Source organism: Chlamydotis macqueenii, chromosome 11, assembly GCF_036417535.1.
Source record: "Chlamydotis macqueenii isolate bChlMac1 chromosome 11, bChlMac1.mat, whole genome shotgun sequence".
Taxonomy (NCBI): Eukaryota; Metazoa; Chordata; class Aves; order Otidiformes; family Otididae; genus Chlamydotis; species Chlamydotis macqueenii.
Window position 1 is genome coordinate 7,846,188 of NC_141566.1, and position 19,257 is coordinate 7,865,444.

Consider the following 19,257-nt stretch of genomic DNA (forward strand, 5'->3'; position numbering starts at 1 on the left):
ACAGGAGAACTAGGTCGAGCTTCCATCAAAATACATGCCACCAATTGCAGCTTCCCTTGCCTTCCAACACTGCGTGCAGCATGACTTTTACAGAAAAATGGGAAAAAGGTCTTGATGACTTTACAATTTGTCATTTATTTTCAGTCTGGACATTAGTAAGTTTTTCATGTTTCTGTTCTAATATTAAGAAAGCAAGAGTCAATACTAGTAATTGTTATGGAATGCAGCACTGACTGAATTCAGAGAAGGCATCTATAGAGCCTACATCCAGAAATGGAGAGTTGTGTGATAATCATTCACACATCAATGTAAATCTTGAAAGTGAGCTAGAGTGTGAGAATGGGCTGAAAGAGGTAGTTTGCTTCTGTGATCAGTTTAGGTGATTCTACATCTCCTGCACTGGTATAAATCAATATTAAAATCCGTTCATTATAAACACTGGGACAAGCTGTACCTGACAGAGTAGGTGACTGAAAGAATCCAAAAGGAGAAATGCAGCGAGTGACTTCGTTCTCTTGGTCTGTAAAACCTGTAAGGTTTTTTAGTATTTCCCTCCCTCCACTTTTGACCTTTCTAACAGTCATTTGCATTACAGACAGCGTTGTGAAGTGAGAACCCTGAGCTTACATAACTGAATGAAAGGTGACCTGGTCCTCTGGCACAGGGGGCTTGAGCAATCTCTTAGGAAGCATCATAAAAGCTAGAACATGTGCAGTAATGGCAAAGAAGGAAGGGGATAATGATGCTTTGTGAGAAAGAGGCAGACAGCTAGGGCTGAAGGTTACTAGCAGGTCCTTCAGTTTGCATCTCTACCTCACAATAGGTGGGTGTGTCCCTCCGTGTCCCGTCCCAGCCCCCACTCCAGATAAGCTCACTCACTCCTGGAGGACTTACCTGGGTGGTGTCAAGTTCCTGTTGGAGCTGAAATTTCAAACTCCTCGGCAGACTGTGGACTGAAGGCGACCACTGTCAGCCAAAAATACCTTGTAGACATCTACATTTTGTTCTTGTACGAATAAGCAATGAAGACAGCAAAAAAAATTCTTTTCTGCCTGCTGTTGAGTAGTATTTTAGCCAAGACTGTAACAACATTCTCTGTGAGTGCCTCTCTAAGTTTACACTACTTCAGCAGTGCTAGCAACAGCTCTGTGTCTGAGCAGTGCGAATGTGGCCTGTACGGATTAAATTCGCCTCTGCTTAGCACTCAGGGGCTTGTGGGCATTCCTAAATCTGCCAGTCTTAAAGCCTGCGACGCAAATACCGAGTTCACCGTGACAGAACCACCATGGATAGCACTGATTGAAAGAGGCAATTGCAGTTTTGCTGAAAAAATTAACACGGCCACCAGAAGGGGTGCAGCAGCAGCTGTGATCTACAACACACCAGGCAAAGACACCGACACCGTTCTGATGTCGCACCTTGGTGAGTATCACAGCGTGAAGCACTGAAACCTGATTGTTTCTCTGAAGTTTGGGCCAGGGCAGCACAGCTGGGCTATAAGGAAGCAGTTGTGTTTGTGGATAAATGTTGTTTTAATCAAGAAATGCAATGGGAAAAAAAAATATTATGAAATTTGAATCTTGACTTCAGTGCTTAGTAAGAAATACTCAGAAAGAAATATACTAAGAAATACTTAGTAAGAAATAAGGTTCTGAGCTTGGTACAGTGTAGACAAAGTGCTGAGTCTTTGAAGTTAGGACCATTTTTTACTTGTACAGCACACAAATTATTTTAGATGGTGTTGTAGAGAAATCCATAGTGTTTGCTTTGAAGGCACTGGTTTATTTTTTGAGGTTAGAGGACACAAATGAACCTGGAAGTGTCTGCAGCATAGGTTTATGCTTTGCAGGTTGCAAGCCAGATCTTGCCTTTTTTTTTTCTCCTAAATTATTCTAATCCTTTCTGAAGAGTAGCTGAGCTCAGCCTCTTCTAGGATTCCCAAATTCCTTAATGAAAGGTTAGATAGAATTTTTGTACTCTCTTATTCTGGCTCTAATAGCTATGAACCTGTTATTAGGGAAGAACCAAGAGGCTAACTGTGATATTATGTTGCTTGGCTTCTCTTTCTGTGTGCGTTGCTCTAGGTCAACCTGTCTAATAAGAATTTTAGTACAAAGTGTACGTATACATATTTGTACATATACAAATTCTGTGAAATAGACTTTGGTGGAGCTGCACTAGGAATCCTTTGGCTTAAGTCTTGCTTGTCTGATTTTGTGAGCAAACGGAGCATTTTTTAGTCTGGAGATGAGCCAGGGTTTTACTGATCACATCCCCACGCTGATTTGGGTGGCCACTTCAGGAAGTTTCCAGCTGTGGAGCCCACCCCTGGGCAGGTCACAGGAGCCAGCCAACACCAGCTCTTGAGCTGGCTGGCTCAGAGCCTCAGCTGTGTACCTGCAGGAGCATCACAGGTGCCTTACAAACCTAACCATTGTGTGAGGCTCAGCTCCAAACAAAAACAACAACAACAAAAAAAAAGGCATCCTAAACAAGGTATTGCACGACACAGTAAAAAAAAAATTGCTGTACAGCACTGAAAGTGCAGTGACTTTTGTACCATAGAGCCAGCTTTGACTCTCCTGATATCAAGATAGAGCTAGGAAATGGAGCTCAAATGTTTTACTGGAAATGTGTAGCAAATAAACCAAAGCTTTTTTTTTCTAACTGGAGAAAGTGACATAGACTTCAGTGGCCGGCATGTGAAGATTCAGATTAACTTGCTTTTTTTATTTGGTTTTGGAGCATGCCAGCTCACACGAACACCTGATGAATAAAGAAGGAATTGTACTGGCTTTATGTAGCTGCAAAATCGGTGCCAGCCACCTTTCTTGCGAGCGGCAGTGGCCCCAGCTGGCCCAAGGCGCGAGTGCAGCAGGAGCAGGGCAACCGATTCCCCTGAAGCCCAGCGGAGGGGAACGGGAAGGAACCTGGCTTAGACACACTGGGTAACTGATATCACAAACCTGACAGCTAGACCAGACTCCAGAAATAAGATATTTAGGATGAGCTCTGAAAGCAAGCCCTGATTTTTTTTTCCTAAAACTAAGAAGTTTTTTTTTAATCTTGAAAGCGACAGATGCATCACCAGAGAGTGTATTTCATGAGACACAAAGTCCCTTCTTTCTTAATTTAATTGATTTCATTTTCTCAAGGACAAATAGTGATTTTTATAGGACTATTTCCTATAGTTGTCCTACAGCGGACAGTGCAATCTGTGTGGTGACAAAGTGGGTTTATAAATCAGAGCAGTAGGCATGTGTGTTAAACACGGTGAGGGCAAAATAATTCCATGAGATGAGCTCTGGGTCTGCTCCGTGTAGGGGAAGCATTGTCCCTCTGTGTTTGTTTCCCTCAGTGCAAAGTGTGGAGCCGTACGTTCTTTAGGTGAAACAGAAAAAGCCTGGGAGAGGGGTGGTCACTGCAGCACAGTGCTTGGAACAAAAGTGTGCTTGGAGATTATTTATTTTTTTTTACAGTAGAGTTGTTCACAGGTCTGGGGAAGGAACTCTCCTGTTTGGCTGGAGTCTGCCAATGCTGGGATTGCGCAGAGAGGAGGGATTCATTCTCTCTGCCATTTGGGCAGGGGACTTTTGGACGTGATGCCCTGTTGGCAGAGCAGCGAGAGAAAAACCTGCCCTGCTGCTGCCAGCCATCGGCGAGCTCCTGTCTAAACAAGGAGCAGCAGCCTCCAGGGTTATCGGCCGGCTCTTGGTTGGGGCTGGCCCTGACCTCTTCAGTCGTCCATCTGTCTCACTCTGCTACAGGAATCCCGTCACCTTGGTTCTTTACCAGGCCTCGGGGCCTTGGCCACAGTTTCCCACCGCCCTCCTCCCTTCCTGCTGACTTGGACGTAAAATCAATAGAGCGCTCTAGCCAACCTTATTTTCTGTTACAACAGTACAATATCATGTATGTATTTCTCATCATAAAACACCCGCTCAGTCTAACAGCAGTGAGATAGTTTGTTCAGGGCAAAGTCCGGGTGTGCAGGAAATATCGGTAATGTAAAGCTGCTGGGAAGGAACAAAGAGAGAGAGAACTCCCTCTTGGTGACTCCTTCCTCATCCTCCACCGCAGTTCCTTTTACCTGTCACTGGGTATTGGTCTGTTGTCACACATACACACATGTGTGTGACACACTGATACGTTAAGAGCTTTTACTATGGAAAATGTGAGAGGTCAAGATATTAATAACAACTTTCCCATTCCTCTCTGATTACACAAATCACTGGTGGGAAAACGCTCTACGTTCATGGGAAAGATTTTCTGTAGGTGTTTGTGTCTTGCTTGCATGAAGTTAAACTGATCCAATGGTACAGAGACGAAGGTTTTCCTAGAAGAAAAATGTCTCTTTGCAGCATTTCCAGCACTTACTTGATTTTCTCTGGGAAGGAAATGGAATATGCATCTGTGACAACGTTTTTCCAGCACCGCTCCTCAAAACTTAAATGGAAATTCCAGGACTTACCAAGTTTTTTGAAACATAGCTAAATTTAAACAAGGTATTTTGGGGCTCCTTTTTTAGTAACAAATAGCAGAGTACAGATGGTAGCAGCATAACTGTTCTCTGCAAGGTCAGGAAGTAGCGAGTTTGGGTCCTTGCTTTGTTCACAGTGCAGGCACGCGCCAGTAGAGGGCTGTGTCCTTTTGTCACAGGGATTTTTTTTCCTTTTTTTCTTGTGCATTTACAAGAGAAAATAGGACACTGGAGATAGGAATATTAAAAAGAAAATTAAAATACCATTACAGCAGCTAAGATAAAATATCAAGTATGTTCTGAAAGGTTTTCTCCAAGGGATTTATAGAATCACAGACTGGTTTGGGTTGGAAGGGACCTTCAAAGGCCATCTAGTCCAACCCCCCTGCAAGGAGCAGGGACATCTCCAACCAGATCAGGTTGCTCAGAGCCTCATCCAACCTGGCCTTGAATGTTTCCAGGGATGGGGCATCCACCACCTCTCTGGGCAACCTGTGCCAGTGTTCCACCACTCTCACTCTAAAAAACGTCTTCCTTATATAATTTGAATCTACCTCCCTCTATTTTAAAACCATTACCCCTTGTCCTGTCACAACAGGCCCTGCTGAAGAGTTTCTCCCCATCTTTCCTGTAGGCCCCCTTGAGGTACTGGAAGGCCACTATAAGGTCTCCCTGGAGTCTCCTCTTCTCCAGGCTGAACAGCCCCGACTCTCTCAGCCTGTCCTCATAAGAGAGGTGCTCCAGCCCTCTGATTGTCTTTGTGGCCCTCTGCAATTACTAAGACCCAGTGAAAGGGAACTTTTACTGGTTAAAGCCTCCAAGACTCATGAAGAGCAGTACCCTGGCAGAACTGTCATACAACAGGAGCAAGCAGATACCTCAGTGTGTCTGTACAACAGAAATAATTGGCAATCCTGACAATAATTGAAAAAAATATGTTGTGGATCTGCATTTCCTTTCAACTTGTTTCCAGGATATTGTGTAGTCTCAAAGTCTAACTTTTGTTATCTCAGAAGTATTATGAGATAGGATCTCATAGCTGTTGCTGCAATATCTGTTATAAACTTGTAGGCTAAATGCCTGACAATTAAGTTTGGTTTTATCTTCTGTTTTGAAAGCTGGTATAAAATCTTGCTCAGGTTCCCTATATTAACTCTCTAAAATATCATTGCTTATTTGATCTTCAGAGTAATTTCTGTTTTACTGCACGTTTTGAGTCATCTCCTCTGTTTCCTATAGAAAAAGCTGGGCTCTCTGCCTTAGCTTTGAACAGCCTGCATGTGAAAACAAATGAACTTCCAAGAATGTCCATGCAAAGCAGATGCCGTGAATTTCCCTTTTCATTTATTCCTTGTGAAGTAAGTGGCTCTGCTAACAGCAGTCCAGACGCCTCCATGAAGTCAGTGTTCTCATGGCATAGACTAAATTATTCCATTTATTGCCTGAGAAAATTGTCTGAGTAGCTTCACATCTTGGATGCCATGAGAGGTGCAGATGCAGGGAGGGCAGCGGCAGGAAGGGAGAAGCACGCAGCCCTTCACCAGTGGAGCCATCACTGCAAGGAGAGGCTGGGAGAGCTGGGGCGAGTCCATTTGGAGAAGGCTTGAGGGGTTCTCATCCGTGTGTACAAATTCCTGATGGGGCCAAGGAGGGTAAATACGATGGAGCCAAACTCCTCTCAGTGGTGCCCAGTGAGAGAAATAGAGGCAATGGGCACAAACAAGAAATTACATAAGAGAAAACCTTCTTCGCTGTGAAGGTGATTGAACAGTGTGGCAGGTTGCTGAGAGAGGTTGTACAGCCTCCATCCTTGGAGATATTCAAAACCTGACCAGCTACAGCCCTGGGCAGCTGGAGACAGTGCCGGGTTGGACTGTCCGATCTCCAGAGCAGACAGCCTTTTCCTTTCAGAAAGGGTCCCGAGCAGCCATAAAAATCCCCGCAGGCTGTGGTCAGCTCTGCAGAGTGGAGGCTGCCGGAGAGCTGCATTCAGGACTGGGATTTTCCAGAGCCCTCCGAATACGGAGCCAGCAAAGCCCAGGGCCTCACCACGATGGCATTTAGGACTGTTTCTTTAGCTGCCAAGGTACTCAATGGGATGAGCACTGGGTTTATTTCAGGTGACTATGTGACCCACTTGTTCATCCACAAACTTGGTGGTGAACATATACAGGGAGCCCAGATTCCGCTCCTCTGGAAAACCAGCAGAAGGTTTGGACCACAGCACAGCTCTCTTATGAGCTTCCTCAGTCAGCAAAGTACAGGAGAAGCTTCGCAAGACTTTTATTGCCATGATCAGAAAAAAAAGGCAAGCTGCTGACTAACCATTTCCCCTAAAAAGAGAAAGGTGGCATCCTCTGTTTAACTTACTGGAAACAAAGAACAAAAGAAGTATTTGTATCTAATCGAGTCAATCAGTCTGGCTTCTAATTACAAGCATGTAATAGATTATGGAATGTGCACAGCTTTCTTCAGCCACTTAGCAGTGTAATCTCTCTTATCAGCCATGCCATTGTGGTTGAAGTTGTGTTAGTTGTTACGACCCAAAAACTGAAGAGAGAAAAAATGTAATGGTGGAAGCCTGATGGTCACCTGCAGATTTGAGTAAAACGAGTCATCATTGTAGAGCACGCTGGTGAGGGTCAGCTCCTGGTGCCTCTTCTCCACACTGGCGCCACTGAAGGACTGATGAAAGCCAACGAAGCAAACCACGAACTGCCTAAGGGTAACTGCCCGAGCGTAACTGTCCAAGCAAGGACCTGGGCATAAATAGCTAGAAGTAAAATGGTAAGATAGATTGAGTTTAAATTCTGATCTCCTTAAAGACTCCTGTGGTGTGGCACATTGCTTAGGCTGACACCAAGACTCAGTGCTTAGAACCCAGCTGGATTTAAGTATTTCATGCATTGTCTCCTGCCATGTTTTGGGACGGTCCCTCCTGGTGAAGCACAGAGGGTGTGCTGGAGACCCTTTTCTCCAGGAGCTCAGTGCACTGACTCACACCAGGGAGTTGGGGAGAGTTGAGAGAGTTGGGGCTGTTCAGCCTGCAGAAGAGGAGGCTCCGGAGAGACCTGATAGCGGTCTTCCAGTACCTCAAGGGGGCCTACAAGAAAGATGGGGAAAGGCTGTTTAGTAGGGCCTGTTACAATAGGACGAGGGGTAATGGTTTTAAAATACAGGGGGTAGATTTAGATTGGAAATTAGGAAAAAATTTTTTACGATGCGAGTTATAGAACACTGGCACAGGTTGCCCAGAAGGGTGGTGGAGGCCCCATCCCTGGAAGCGTTCAAGGCCAGGCTGGATGAGGCTCTGAGCAACCTGACCTAGTCAGGGATGTCCCTGCTCCTTGCAGGGGGGTTGGACTGGATGGCCTTTGAAGGTCCCTTCCAACCCTAAAAATTCTATGATTCTATGATTCTATGAAGAGCTGGATTTGGTTCCTTTTATCACCTGAGAGGATTCAAACCCATTTTCTTGTTTCCTTGAAGATCCCCAAGCTCCAGGCTGCGCTGGTGTGGCACGCAGCTTTTGCACCCACGGCACTGCAGGAAAGCAGAGCCGATTGCTGGTCCTACCCAGACCCGTGTATGGGTAGAAGCAGGACAGTAGGTTCTTGAGGTAAATAAGTTGTTTTGTCAGCAAAACAACTCACAAAGTGAGGTTTTTGTCCTAGCACCTACACCCCATGTCCCTATACCCCCTCTGCCTCCACATGGATAATGTTTTCCTCTTTTCCTCCTTCCCATCCCTATGATTTCACCTTTGTTCCCACCACAAGCTCAAGAAACCTTTCGTTTCCTTCTTCCTTGAACTAATAAACCCCACTCTCTCGCAGGTTGCCCCTCCCTGGGCAGAGGCAGTCAGGAGCTGGCTGCCCAAAGACAGCCCGTGGTCGCTGAACCTCAGCTTTCTGCTTCTCCTGAGGGACCTACAGGAACTGACAGGGGTTTCTGTTCTCTAACCAGCTGCTGATGTCAAAAAAAACTTATGGGAAACTTCTTGAATTTTCCAAGCTTTCAGCTGATTTTGGCTGAAATTGGTCATCAGTGTAGGCAAGTGGGAAACTTATCTGCAGAGGGGAGATAGGGAAGGAGGAGGGATGAGGACAGAAGGGAAAACTATATGATTGCGTGCCTTGTTTCCTTTGAAAACCAAACCAAAAATGACTCAACTTCAGATTTTGGAGGTGATCTAAGCAGCAACTGACCAGAGGTTTTCAGAATAAATTTTGGATTCCAATTTCAATAAGCCTTTTTCAGGATCACCCTTTTGTTTCTTTTAAAATTCTTATTGGAATTTACTGTCCTGTCTACTTGCATCCTAGTCCAGCTGGCTTTCTAACTAAGGATTTATTCAGGGTCTTTACAGGAAAAAAAATACTCTTAAAGCCTTACAAAATCAGTGGAAGCTTTTGCTTTGATTTCAGTGGACTCTAGACTGTGCCATTTGCACATGGAAATGTTGGGTCAGCAAGTGTTCAATAAGCTAAGCCGCCTTTATATACGTGCATTCATTACTATCTATCTCACTTAGAAATTCATCCTAAATATTGTAAAGTAGTTATTTCAGAAGGTATTTAGACGATATTTTAACATCAATTTGCTTGTAGTAGTCACTGTTCTAAGTTAAAATCTACTGCTGCTTTCTGTGCAGTTTTCCAGTGGATTGCTGGTGCCATAAAACGATCACCTGCATTTTTTCCATGCACATCCCCCTGAAGGACAAAAATATTATTGAAAAAGACCTGAATTCAAATCTTATTTGTGCATAAATCCAAGAGATCTGTAAATACCATTATTTGCTATGAACATGGTCTGTTTTACACTTAGAGAAGAGCTTGTAGGCAGTGGGCGCCCCTCTCCCCAGTGTTCTCCCAAGCCGCAGCCATGAGCAACTCCGCATCAGTTGGGCAAAGATGCAAAAGGCGCAGAGGAAAAACCACCTGTGGTTTACAATTTCTTCCACCTCAAGGAGAGGGAGATGTTGGAAGAAGCACACCATCACTGAGCCTAAATCGCCATGCGAGGTCTCCATCGCCTCGGGCAGGGAGGAGCATGGCCTCTAGCTCCTGACTTTGCAGTGAGGTGCCGAAAAAAAAAATCTCAGAACAAAAGTATGTCCTAAACCAAGTAGTTTAGTCTAAAGCTGATCTTTGGTTTAGACAGTTCCACAGCCCTCTTGGAAAGGGAGTGAGCGCCGGCTGCTCCTGGCTGCAAGCCGTGACGGCTGCCTGGTCCTGGGTGGACTTCGGGGAGCTCAGGTGATCCCCCAACAGCCAGCTGGGTCCAAGCACCAAAACCCTAAATCTCACACCTTCCCAGAGAGGATCTTCTCCTTCCTGGTTTTTCCATTTGAATGCTTTCCTCCAATGCTTGTTTCTCCTGCTGGGCCCTTCCTCGGGGGCCTTCTCTGCTGGGCTGGCAGGCGCCTCTTGCAGCTTGTCAGCAGCTCTTGGTGGTAGAAGGGAGGAAGGAACAAGAGAGGCTGGCAAGTCTTTGGCCATTGGCAAAGTTCCCACTGACATTACTGGGGTCCCTGAAGTCTGTCACAACTTACGTCCTAATTATGCTGACGTCCTAATTATGCTGTGATCTTAAAGCTCCTGTTCAGAGCATTCTTGCCTTCGGCTCACAGTCCTGTAAACAAGGTTTTCAGGACCAGCTGGAGTCACTGCTAAGTTTTCCATGCTGGATGTAGTGAGGGCTTTTCACAGAGGCCTGTGCAGATTTGATGGAGATAAAGTCGGAACTCAAACTAGGCACACTTGTAGCTTGGATGACAGAGCTCCTCAGGGATCTTGTGCTGATTTCTGCGAGTAGCCACAATCTGTGGCCCTGCAGTTTGTGAGACACGCACAAACAAACCCGGAAAGGGCAAACATTTTGACTTGGACTAATTTCTTCCCCAAAGGGCCAAGTGTCAATAGGTTCTGCTCTTGAGGATGCATTCAGACTTCCAGTCACCTGATGCTCCTCAGTTGGCCAAGTGCATTACGTACATTATATGGAAAATCAGGCTGGATGGAGATTGCCCAATGCACTGCAGGGGAAGGAAACCACTGATTCAGTCCCCTGCTTGGAAACTCCACTGTCACTGAATAAAGACCACCACTGAATCAAGAGGCCTGAGTAGCATCATGGCTCAGCTCCATGTGAAACCAAAACAGGCCCAAAGTACGTGTTGTCTGGCAAGTTCTGGCTTGTCTTGGATGGGGTTTTTTGCTTAGTTTTTTCAGAGGAACTGTAGATGCTTTTTTTTTTTGCTCAAGGCTCCTTGTAGTCACCTGTGGGGACTTTTATCTTCACTTTAATTTGCTTGCTTCTCCTACATATTGCTTATTTCTATTTATCAACCAGCTCCCTTTGAAATGAATGACAGAAAGCATAATTTCATGAAATTGCAAGTGTCTTTGACAGGAAAAGCAGGAAAAGTGGAAGTGAACTTTGGTCATTGTATGAGCATCCATCCCTTTTGTAACTTCTGCCTCGGCTGACAGTGTTTTACCCATATTCTCTAGGGCAGCAGAAGGCATGGGTAGCACCGGCACAACAATTGGTCCCACTGTGCCAGAAATACGGAGAAACAATGTTTGCTTCCCTGGCACCGGGGCCTCTTGCGCACATCTGGGCTAGCCAAGGGAAAGCGTGTGGTGCCAGCGCACAGCACGATCTGACGCACTTTTTTTTCCACGTCCAGTGAACAGTTGTAGGCTGGAGTTTCCAAGTTGTGCTAGAGCCAAACAAGCTCCCAGATTCATAGTGAAACTTAGCTGGAACGGGCAACCTCCGTGCATCTTCTGTGTCTAGGCACAAGGATCACCTCAGGTTTTCCTGGAAGCTCCCGGGCCCCGCAGGCAGGAGGTGGGAAGGTTTGCATCCTCTACACCTCCTCTGGCCTGAGCCCATCCTCTTTGTAAAGTGCAAAGGACCACAAGCTCCATACCCATATCTTATTGTTTTTTCAGCTAGCTTAAAAACTTGGGATGCTTTGGCCCACACTGTTGCCTACTCTGGAGCAAGTCACCCGCCCAAGCTCCTTCCATTGCTGGTCATGGACATGAGCTGGTTTCACATAAGGAAATGCAACATCTGTTGTCTTTAACTTGTGATTCAGGGTACTGTTTGTTCATGGATTTTTTTTGTCCAGTGACATTCAGTACTGGGTTTCATTTTAGGGTGCTCCTTTTGATTGCTTTTTCCATTTTTATGAATGCTTCTCCTTTCCACTTCATTGTTCAGTGGAGAAGGCCCAGAGTCGTGGTTCAGATTCATACGCAGCACTTGGAGGGTTCAGTGCCGGCCCTTGTAATGCTTTGCCCTAACAGAGACTTCTTGTGTCCTTGTCAGCTTTCCTCCAAAGACAGAGATCTAGAGCTGGGTACCTGAATAGGAAACAAATGCAGTTTTGAAGGACATGAACGTACAGGTCTCTCATCAGCAAGATGCCCTGAGTGATCTGGCTCAACATTAAAAAGCAATTTTTTTTTTAATCTTGAAAAAACATGTTTAAATATTTATTCAAGTAAGATAAAGCTCCAGATAATGATAGGGTCCATCCCTGTAGAAGGCAGTGACAGCGTTGTTTGTCTGAAAGTCATGCCCTACTTTCTGAACTTCTCAGAACCTCCACCAGTAGCCATGGGGAAAAAAATGAAAAGCAAAATTACACAGCATAAGATTTAAATAATGAAAATTGTTTAGGGTTAAAAAAAAAAATCAGACCTATGTCAGAAAATCCTTCATGCTGTACCTATTTTAGGTGTAATTCTGCTTCTGATTTTGTGGGAGCCCGCTAACGCTGTTTACCCTGTCCTTCTCACACCTGTACTCATCATGGGCTACAGCGCTTTTAACTTCAGAAACTCTTAGAAAGCTCTCACAAACAAACGCAGCCAAAGTAAGTTGCAATACTTGTTAATATGTTGTATTACGTGTCACAGCCCCTACAACGGCTGGCCTCTTTCTCCAAAACAAAAAGTGCTTTTTCAAAAATATAAAATCTCAGCTTTTTATGCAAAGGAAGAAGAAAACTCTCATACCAACTAGCAAAAAAAAATCCTGTGAGCCCCCCTCTTGCCTGGTCTCTCCAGGCTTCCTGGCAGCAGTGGCTGCCATATTCCTGGCAATATGCACCTTGTCTGTTGTGAATTACAGGTAACTGAGCTGAAAGCCACCAGACAAACATCTCATCAAACAGGAGTAAAGAATACAGCTCAGTAAGGCTGCCGATCTGTTTAGAAATTATCGTTCTGGAAAAAGGTTTAATGAATGAGAGCTCAGAAAGGTCTTAGTGTGAGAGATGCAGCTTAAAATAGGTGTAATGGGCATGTTGTTTTTAAAACATATTGTTTTAACTCTCCTGGGCTGTTCCCCTGCGCTCTGACACTGTCCCAGCCCCCTCATCCAGTTCCTCTCGGTTGTGCTGGCCCGGAGGAGCCACTAACCATGCTGGGATGCACAGGGACCATTGGCCTCCTCCACATGGCTTCCCTGCCAAGCCTAGTGTCTCCCAGTGCTCACTAGAAGGACGGACCACCATCAGCACAAGCACCCCAATACAAACGCTTGACACCGTTTGCTTGAGAAAGTCCTCCGCTATGGTGCACGAGCTTTCTGTTCATAGAATCACAGAATGGTTTGAGTTGGAAGGGACCTGAAAGATCATCCCGTTCCAATCCTCCTGCCATGGGTAGGGACCAGGTCGCTCAAAGCCCCATCCAGCCTGGCCTTGAATGCTTCCAGGGATGGAGCATCCACAGCTTCTCTGGGCAACCTGTTCCAGTGCCTCACCACCCTCATAGGAAATAATTTCTTCCTTTTATCTAATCTAAATCTACCCTCTTCCAGTTTAAAGCCACTACCCCTTGTCCTGTCACTACATGCCCTTGTGCCGGCAGTTTGCTTACTCAGTTATTTTCAAGCGAGTGGAAACATTGCCTGAGCAGGGAGTCAGAAACTTGTTACCAAAATAATGCCAGGGCAGCGAAAGGTCCGCAATCCCATTTAGAGCCATTTTGTTTCTTGTTGTTGCTCTCTGCGCTCCATGTTCATTTTGGTGAGGTTACCGCATGCGTTGCAGATGCAGTAGCCTGGACAGCGTGGACGTTTCCCAACAGCTGCAGGAGAGCAGTGACGTTCGTTACCACCACGCGAAGCCAGGTTGGAGCTGAGGAGGAGCCGTGCCCCAGCACAGAGTCGCCATGACACCGTGCAGCTCCGCTCCCCAGCACCCTGCCTGCCTTCGCACCCGTGCGCAGCCGCAACATCTGCGCCTGTGCCATTGCTTTATTGTAATTGTGTCACAAACTGTAGCGTATGGAAGCGTACGAGGCTGCCGCTAAGCCTTATGCTCAAAATCCCTGGAACTATAGGAAGTTTTGTATCCTGAGGAGGTTCCAACCTTTGTCTTTGGTCCAATTTTGTCTCGGTGAAAATGCCAGAGCTAAACATCCCTAAATCTTTGGAGGCATTTGAAGCTGAGAGGTTTGGCTGCCATCCATCGCACAGAGCTTGGTTATATTTTCAGAGCGTTGTGAAGTTGCTCCCTGCGCCTACATGGAACGGGTTTCAAAACAAACCCACCTCTCTGCTTATGGACATACTTCTCGTTAGAGCCAGAGGTGTTGCTGCTGAAGTCTACTTAGGTGTGGAATGAGAAAACGAGAAGTTTGTTTAGGTTAGGACAAAAGAGTTCCCTTAGTAAGCTTTGCGTGTTTAGCAATATTGATCTTTAGGAAATTGCTTCATCTGCTCTTCATTACCTGCTCTGCACACTGCTATTTCAGCAGCAAAACCCAGCGCTGATCTCCCTGTGCAACTGAGCTGCAAAAACCTGTAGAGATGCTGCTGGCAGGGAGGGATGCCGGTGGAGCGGGTTGGTGTCAAAGCCCCGACCCCAGGCAGTCGTTTGGAGTCACCCAGGAGTCGGGTTTGACTGCGCAACGCTTGTTGTCCTGCATTTAGCGCAGGTACAAGCGAAGGAAAATCTGCGCCACAGATGGACGCCAAGTTACCGGTTCTGGATTCAGAATCAGCCAAAAGCCAGAGTTAAAAACGGAGTGTTAAAAACTAAGCAGTGCTGACTCATATCAGAAAGGGTTTAACTCTTTACCCTGATTTTGTTGTCGATTGCATGGGCAGCAGCTGATTTTGTGCTGTGTAATCAATGTGCAGGAATAATCCTTTCCAAAAGATGGGCTCTCATCCAGAGCCCCAGCCTGCGTGTAGTGACACGTGGCCGTTTGGGGACCTGTGTGAGTGGCTCCTGGCACTGGGGGCAATTCCTGCAGAGCGGCTGGCAGGAGCAGGACCTCTCAATCAGAAGAGTGGCTCTGCGGAGAAGAGGAGCTCAAAATGTTCTTGTTTCTCCTGTTATCTTCCTTTCTTGCCTCACATTCCCTGGTGGGGGTATAAAACATATCATGCTCATGTTTGCAGTGATTCTGCAAGCACTAGACTAGATCTAAGGAAGAAATTTTTTACAGTGAAAGTGATGGAGCACTGGCACAGGTTGCCCAGAGAGGTGATGGATGTCCCATCCCTGGGAACATTCAAGGCCAGGTTGGATGCGGCTCTGAGCAACCTGATCTGGTTGGAGATGTCCCTGCTCCTTGCAGGGGGGTTGGGCTGGATGGCCTTTGAAGGTCCCTTCCAACCCAAACCATTCTGTGATTCTGTGATTCCCTCTGACCACATCACTTGATGTGGGACAACCCAGCAAAAATGTGTGCGCGCCAAAGCGAGAGAGTTTTGAACGCAAACTGGCTGCCCAAAAAGCAACCACAGAGCCCTGAAGAAATGTGAATTTTCATTGCGAGTTACATAGATCACATAACAATTAACTATGCAAACACAACTCATATATAGACAGACGAAGGCGGTTTTGGTTGGAGTGGCAGGTTTACAGCGTGCGTCTAACGACATGGAGAACAACGGCCAGCGAGCCGGCGCAGCGAACCCAGCGCTCCGTAAACCAATTTCAGGACGGACTGATAGCGTGTGTGCATGCTGCCGAGCGCTCAGCAAATATTGACTCCCTGGTGCAAAGCGGGATGGGTGACGGCAGGGCGCTGGTCCTGCCGTGCTTGGGTGCTGCTGTGGGGTCGGCTCCTTTTGTGGGGGGTCGGTCCCTTCTGGGAGGTCACCCACCGCCCTCCCGAGGGGTGATGTCAGGAGGAACCATCACTTCTGAGAGGTGATCCAGGTGGGCGACCCACCCTGGGAAGCAAGCCGGGGTGGCGACCCACTGCCCTGGGGGGCGATCGGGGTGAGGGGGGGACCCCGCCGGTATGTGTCTGTGTTCCTCTCATCGCGGCGCCCATGCTTGCCGCCCCCGGCCCCCTCTGGCACCGGCCGGTGCGGGTTGCGGTGGGGCCCGGGGTGGGGGGCGTGCCGCGGCGGGGGCGGCCCCGCTCCTCCCCCGTGGGCGGTGGCGGGGCCGCGGCAATTTTAGGCGGCGGCGGCGGCGTGGCCGGGCCGTGGCGCGATGCGGTCGGGCGCCGCGCTGTTGGCGCTGGGCGCGCTGCTCTGCGCAGCTCCGCCGTCCGGTCTCCGTGGGGCAGCGGCGGCGGCCGGGGCGGTGTGGACGGCTTGGCTGAACGTGTCGTGGGAGGACGGGGCGGATCAGAACCGGAGCGGTTGGGAAGCGAGCGAGAGCGGCCTGTACGGGCAGGACTCGCCGCTGCATTCGGCCGCGGGGGTGCTGGTGCTGCCCGACGGCCGCGACTCCTTCAATGCCTGCAGCGCCCGCACCAACTTCAGCGGAGCCCCCCCGCCCGGCTCCGGCTCCTCCTCCTCCCCGGGCTGGCTCGCCCTCATCCAGCGCGGCGGCGGCTGCTCCTTCGCCGATAAGATCCGGCTGGCGGCCGAGCGGGGGGCCGCTGCCGCCGTCATCTACAACTACCGCGGCACCGGCAACGAGGTGCTGCCCATGTCCCACCACGGTGAGCCTGGGGCGGGGGGGTCATACCCCGCGGTGACGCTCAGAGGATGGAATCTGACTCTTTTGCACAAGGAGAGTTTCAGCCTGGGCTAGCCGGTCGTGTTCGAGGCGCCGGTGTTGTTGATTTTTTTTTTTTTTTTTCTCTGATTAATGAGTAACGATGTCTGATGGCCGAGGCGGCTGCCGTGGGCTGAGGGCGAGGGGGAGGCTGACCCGAGCTTTTTGGGCTGCGTGGGCTGGGCACAGACTGCAGCTGTGCGTGGGGCGAAGGTGGGAACGGTGTCTGTGGTTTGCGTTGCTGGTGTGACCGGATAGCTGCCCAGAGTTGATGGATGCTGGGTTTCTAAAGCCTGTGAAGTCCATGGGGTAGGTTTGGGCCCTGCAGTAGGCTGGGTTTCTGTGCTCAAGCAGTTTTTCCCCATGTCCTGCACGCTGGCCAGCTCAGGAACAGGCAGAGTGTGAGACCCTTCCATGGGTAACTTTTCACCAGCAAAATGTCCCTTCCAATGCAAGTGGCTAAAGCCCTTTCACGGTTGTTTCCATTTGGCAGAGGCTGATGACAGAGTCTCCCTTCTACTATAGGAAGCCTCCTACTTGCTAGCAGTAGTTGGGTGGGGGTTTTTTTGTTTGTTTTTTTTTTGTGTGTGGTTTTTTTTTTCGTTTGTTTGTTTGCTTGGTTTTTTTTCCCCTGCAGTGCCCATCTTTGAAATAAAGAAGGAGATATGGCTGTATTTCAGGCTAGTGTTTCTAGAGAAACAGCGCAGGGCTGGGAGCTGTGCAACTGCCTTCTGGTCAGAGCACATCAGGTGCCCTGTCTGTGGTGGGACAGGGTGAGGTGGCTCTGGTGGCTCTGGCCAGCGTTGGATGGATGCACGCACACCTCGCGGGTGTGTTGGTAATTCTGCTGTGGCACTGCTTTGGAAAGCCACATCTCCTGGAGAGAAAAGCAACAGTAAAAATGAATAGTGAGTTTTAACGCTTTGACTGGTTTGAAAAAAAATCATATCTTTTGCGGCAGCCCTTAGAAGGGGTGGAGGGGATTTCTGTCTGTTAGCGGTGGAGGTAAGTGTTCTGGTGAGACAGGGAAACAGGAGCTGCCTCTGGAGGTTTGTTGTGTGCAATCTCAGTGAGCCCTGTGACTATCTGTACTTCACTTTTAAGAATTTAAAACACACAATCTGGATGGGCCCTGGCCTTTCTGAGGCAGAGCTTTCTTAAGTAATGAAATAATCTGCTGACAAATGCTGTGGAGATCTGGCTATCGTTGGGCGAGTTCCTCCTGCCAAACTGGCAGGAGCATCCCTGCCCTGAGCCCTGTTTGCTCTATGCCTGCCTAACCCTGCAGATCCCTGAGGAGCTCCTTTGGCACTGCTGGCCTGGGTAGGTCACTGCTGAACCTGTTCCTGAGGGGAAGGTGTATGTATGTGTGCTGGGAGACCTACAGCATCTTAACCTTGACATGAGCCATCTGCTCTCTGCAGGATCTGCGCCAAGAGCAGCTCCCTCCTTTCCCACGCTGTCCTTAAGCTTTCTGCTGAGGGATTTATGTCAGAGTGGCCCTAGCTGTCCTGATTATCCTGCATGGTGGGTTACTACAGGCTCAAGGGCATGTTGAAACTTGCCTACTGAACTGTGGACAAGCAGGACAGGGACTTCTTGGAGAAGACAGCTTCTATCAAACCGCTTGCTTCATCTGCATGACTCCTCATTGACATGTCCTAGCACAATTACTGGGCTAAGCTTGTTGGCTGCTGTTGCTTTTATTGCTTGTCCTTGTTTTAGTCCCTCACTTTCTCTCCTGTTCCACCCTCCCTTTTCTTCCTCTCTGGACTTGAGTTATCTTTTTCTGTTGTCACTGTCATCTATGAGTCCTTGTTTGTGCCTTCTCCCACAGTGATGCTGTCCCTGCTGCTCGCAGGGCTTTGGTGGCACGCTGAGCTCGGGCCACCCGTGCCCTGTGCCCCTGCTGGGAGCCAACGCTCTCCAGTCAAACTCGACAAATGTCGCAGGCTTCCAGCACAGCACGGCCAAGGGGAAGCAAGCTACGCGTAATCAGCCTCGTTGGTTTTGCCAAGTGCAGCATATTCCTTGTATAATGCTGATGAGGTGTGGTGCTGTAGCCTGAGCTCAAACTTCGAGGTAAGAGCTGGCCATACTGCCCTTTGCTGAACTGCGCTTTGGGATGGGTCTCCTGGCCCCCAGTCGTGGCACTCTGACTCTTCTGGAGGCAGTGGCAAAGGTATCCCTGCTCATTAAGGAACGGTTTTTGTGCAATTACAACTCCTGCTGCTGCTGTAACGGCTGTGGTTGTGCTAACGGTGACTTCACAGTCTGGATTTCCTAACTGGCTTCATTTCTGCTTTAACTGGGCCATCATATGCCATCAAGTGAAACCAAACAAGGCCGAGCACTTCCTCCAAGCTGAGGCCATGGAAAGTAGCAGGAGGTGGCTTTGCTGGGGCAAGATGGAGCTAAGCCTCAGGGCTTCCTTACCTCTGAACGTGCACAGGGTAGCTTCTCCTCCTGCCCGCGGTGCCACGGGCTCTCCCATGGGCGCTGTCGTCTGCCTGGCAGAGAAGGAAGATCCCTGTGGGTGGGCTTTGATAAAATGTATGGCACAACATGCTTTTCTTTGCAGAACTCTGGTAGCAACAGAACACAAAGTTATTAACAGAAGCTTATCTGAAAGTATAGTGTGCCCTTTTTCTGGGGCTGTCAAGCTTGGCTTTTGAAGCAGCTTTCATGTTTAGAGACTTATATGTGCCTGTACTTGACAGCAGTGTTTGTCCTACTCGTCTTGCTTCCAGAGACTTCTTTTCTTATAATCATCATGTTT

At 48.1% G+C, this 19,257-nt stretch overlaps 1 protein-coding gene across 2 annotated transcripts in view; it reads left to right on the forward strand.

The window, feature by feature from the left end:
- The first annotated feature begins 980 nt into the window (after nt 1-980).
- The window catches only part of RNF128 (ring finger protein 128), a 42,229-nt gene continuing 23,952 nt past the window's right edge, over nt 981-19,257 (forward strand). Inside the window, exon 1 of one of the 2 annotated variants that reach the window (XM_086756312.1) lies at nt 981-1,422. In XM_086756312.1, the coding sequence (XP_086612438.1) occupies nt 1,023-1,422 (400 nt within the window). In that variant the 5' untranslated portion in view covers nt 981-1,022. Of the gene's footprint in view, nt 1,423-15,965; nt 16,423-19,257 lie in introns of those variants that run through there. The other variant, XM_010123560.2, reaches the window with a different exon arrangement.